The sequence below is a fragment of the Uranotaenia lowii genome, chromosome 3 (genome assembly GCF_029784155.1).
Source record: "Uranotaenia lowii strain MFRU-FL chromosome 3, ASM2978415v1, whole genome shotgun sequence".
NCBI classification, from domain to species: domain Eukaryota; kingdom Metazoa; phylum Arthropoda; class Insecta; order Diptera; family Culicidae; genus Uranotaenia; species Uranotaenia lowii.
Genome location: NC_073693.1, coordinates 198,401,918 through 198,405,702, shown reverse-complemented (window position 1 = coordinate 198,405,702; position 3,785 = coordinate 198,401,918). Strand labels below are relative to the sequence as shown.

Below are 3,785 nucleotides of genomic sequence, written 5' to 3'. Positions count from 1 at the left end.
TGCATCCTGCAGGTCAGATTCAGGTCCATTCTGAACGAAAAATGTGAGCTTTAAAGTGCTTTAAGTTTCGTTCTTAATAATTGGCAACAGCACTCTGTAATTCCTGACCAAATCCCTTGAAAATTGCTTCGGGATAAATCAGGCTCGGGTTTCTTATATTACCTTTGTCAAAAACATCCAAGGTCAGTTAATTGTGAACAACTTTTTTTTGAAGTAAAATAAAAAAGGAAATGTGAAAAAAAAATTATGTTTGTAAAATTTTTCTACCCCCTTTTGATATTTGGTTCATCAAATGAAAAAATCCCAAAAAAAATCCCTGCCGCATGACAGGCCCCAAAATTAAGTTGCAAATATGACGTTTATTCTCAAGTTTGGGAAAACCCCCTCAAACTTATTTTCGTCGGGAGCCAGTTTCATCCGATTTTGCGGCATTTCAACTTGGTTTTGGGTTATACCAGCTTAGAGTGCATGGCATTTTGACGATTTTGACAGGGTTTTATAGCGAGGTTTTGAAATTGCTTTATAGCGGTTTTCAAAACCGCTATATACACGGAAGATAAAAATATTCTCAAAATTGATTGGGGGTTTTTAAATAGGTTTTATAATCGTTGTATAGATACCCTAAGGATAGTTTTTGTAATGGTCTTGTCGAAATACGCTTCACAGCTATCAAGACTTTTGCAATCTCATTATAAAACTCTCATACTTGTCTATAAAACCATCAGGAGTTTAAAATGTTGCTTGGGTATATCTATTTTAATTTATTTCTTTAAGATAGTTCTTTTCTGCAGAATATACTTTATCGTGGGAAGACAAAATGAGAATTCGTAAAAATGATGAAAACAGTCTCGATTCACCCCTTTCATTGGTGGTCATGAAGATTATAGAAAATTAGTTTTGTGATATCTTTTCAACTATATTTTTTGAACTATTCTAGTTTTTGTTCCCGTAACGCCGTTACGTTTTTGTTACTGTCAAAATTTTTCTCTCTCGTTTCTCCCCTCTCCCGCAAGCACGAAGAACTGTCAAACAACTCGCGTTTTCTTCACGCATCGGCTCGTGTTTTTTCCTAGTGATTAGAATTTTGTGATTAATTCCAAAAGTGCTGGTTCTTTTGCGTAATCAATGCGAAAATAAATTTCTGCATTGGGGGTGCGCAACTTTTACTTATCTGGTGGAAAAGCTTGTCGAAGGCATTTGTTCAACGGGTGTTGTGTGAAAGAAATCTACTAAAATGGGAAACGTGCTCGCAGCTTCTAAACCAATCGCCGCCAGTGGATTGCCTCCTCCGCCGGCAGAACCATCGATAGCAGAAGTTCCTACCGCCACCTCGGAATCGGACAAACCCTTGGACAACCCGGGATCGATGGAGGAACTGCACAAAAAGTGTAAAGATGTTATGCCTGCAAACTTCGAGGGCGCCAAGCTTATGGTTAACAAGGGCCTCAGCAATCACTTCCAGGTCTCACACACCATTAACCTCAACTCGTCTAATACCAGCGGATACCGTTTCGGGGCCACCTACGTTGGTACGAAGCAAATTTCCCAGAACGAAGCGTTTCCGGTGATCCTGGGTGACATTGACCCAGCCGGAAATTTGAACGCCAACATTATTCACCAGGTGGCACCGAATGTCCGGTGTAAGTTCGCCTCCCAAATCCAGAACAGCAAAGTCACTGCCGCACAGCTGACCACCGATCTCAAGGGTCAGGATTTCACCGCCTCGCTCACCGTGGGCAATCCGAACATACTCAACAATTCCGGCGTCCTGGTGGCTCACTACCTGCAGTCGGTAAGATGCTGGACAATTTAACACTAATATGAGAAATCTGTAGAATATCCCCTAATATTTCACCTTTCACTATTTCTTAATTTGAATCTGGAGTATTTTTAATTTCTATTCTCAGTCCACGGGAACTTTATAATAGCTCGATTTAAAAAAAAATGATTGCATCATTAATCATTCTACTGAAATCAAATGTATTCGAAGCATTCTAATAGTCTCTTTAATAGGAGATTTTTCCTGGGTTTCAAAATTAAAAAATTGATAAGTACCTAATTAATTGTTTTTCATATTTGGTGTGATATAAACCGATGTTTCCCGGTTTTCAATGTTTTTTTTATTTAAATCTAGTTTTGAAACCGACTATTCACAGGATTCTTTCGAAATATAATGTACTTATAATTATCTTCGAATTACCGAAAGTGTTGTTTTTCAATTTTGTGTTTTAAATTTCCGGTTCTGCATCTATTCAAACTGTGCAATAAGTATTGAAATTGTATTTGCAAATGCCAGGCCTAGGTCATTTCGGTTTTTGGTTGTCGTTTTTGTTGCTATTTCGCCAGCAAATGATGAAATTCATTCAAAACCAAATAGGTCGATTAGAAATCAAACTGTAAAATTTTTTGATGTTTTTGATGAATGATAAAATATCATTTGGTTAACTATTTAGGAGTCGCTCAATGATGCTCAAGTTTGTATGTAAATTTAAGAACATTTGTTTTAGCTGAACCGCCAAATCTTTTTTTTTAAACTTTAGCCTTTATGTACAAACATCTTTCTAGAAATTTGATTTACTTAATCTAGACGTGATATCATTCCTTTCCTTTGAAGACCGTAAGATGATCAGATTTAAGACAGAATGCGTATTATGCGTATGCCAGAACAAAGCATTCTATAGGCTAACACATGGAGTTGTTCGATTTTTTTTTGTGTTTATGCTGTTTGATTTTCATTCTGTAATTCATAGTACAATCTCATACTTTCAAGGTAACCAAACGCTTGGCGCTCGGTGGTGAGCTCGCTTATCAGTATGGACCGGCGGTTCCCGGCGGTCAAATTGCCATTGTATCTGCCGCAGCCCGTTACGCCACGGAATTGTCCACCTGGTCCGGTACCGTTGGGCTGGCCGGGGTTCACGTGTGCTACTATCAGCGAGCCAGCGATCAACTGCAGCTAGGTGTGGAGGTGGAAACCAACTTCCGGATGCAGGAAGCGGTGGCAACCCTCGGCTACCAGATCGATCTACCAAAGTCCGAGCTCGTATTCCGCGGCATGGTGGACACCAACTGGACGGTGGCCGCTGTTCTAGAGAAGAAACTTCCACCACTGCCGTTGACCTTTGCCCTAAGCGGCATTTTGAACCACACCAAGAACCAATTCCGACTGGGTTGCGGTTTGATTATTGGTTAAAAAACGTACATTCTTGATTAGGCATTTTAACCGGAGTTCAAATACACAGCAGGGTTTGGCACAGTAACGAATCGTGCGGTGCGTATTCGTGGAAACCTAAGAGAATAGTTGAACCACAGCCAGCAAAAAACAGCAAAATTAGTCCGTTAGAATTGAAATTTATATTCAGAGTCAAGTAACTGAAACATTACACAAAATATGACAACAAAATATATGAAATAACTAAATAAATCGTGTATGATTCATTGTCTTGTTACGCGAAACCAATCGATGTTCATTCGATAATCCGTTGTTATATGTAGAATCGAAACATTCGCTCAGGCCGTTTATTGAAACAAACCTATTGTGTCATTTGGTAACATGTCTAATAAGCGGCTCGAGCGTGTGTTGAGCCCACTTTTAGAATTACAGGTAAATCTCGAACTTGATGATGTAACGGCTGCGGTAAAAGACGATTTCATACACAAACACACACACACACATAGAGTCATTAAAGCTTAAGCCAGTTCTTTTCCGTAAGCCTGTTCTAATGTTCCTTTAAAAAAAACGAAATAAAGGCAGTTAGCTTCACCTGAAATGGGGTTGTTTTAGA

The 3,785-nt window shown here is 39.1% G+C and overlaps 1 protein-coding gene across 1 annotated transcript; it reads left to right on the top strand.

Moving 5' to 3' along the window:
* The first annotated feature begins 1,021 nt into the window (after positions 1-1,021).
* Positions 1,022-3,424, top strand: LOC129758701 (mitochondrial import receptor subunit TOM40 homolog 1-like). The gene is made up of 2 exons (XM_055756294.1): positions 1,022-1,792; positions 2,771-3,424. Exons 1-2 carry the CDS (start codon positions 1,235-1,237, stop codon positions 3,191-3,193), a joined length of 981 nt encoding a protein of 326 aa, XP_055612269.1. The 5' UTR covers positions 1,022-1,234; the 3' UTR covers positions 3,194-3,424.
* The last annotated feature ends 361 nt before the right edge of the window (positions 3,425-3,785 follow it).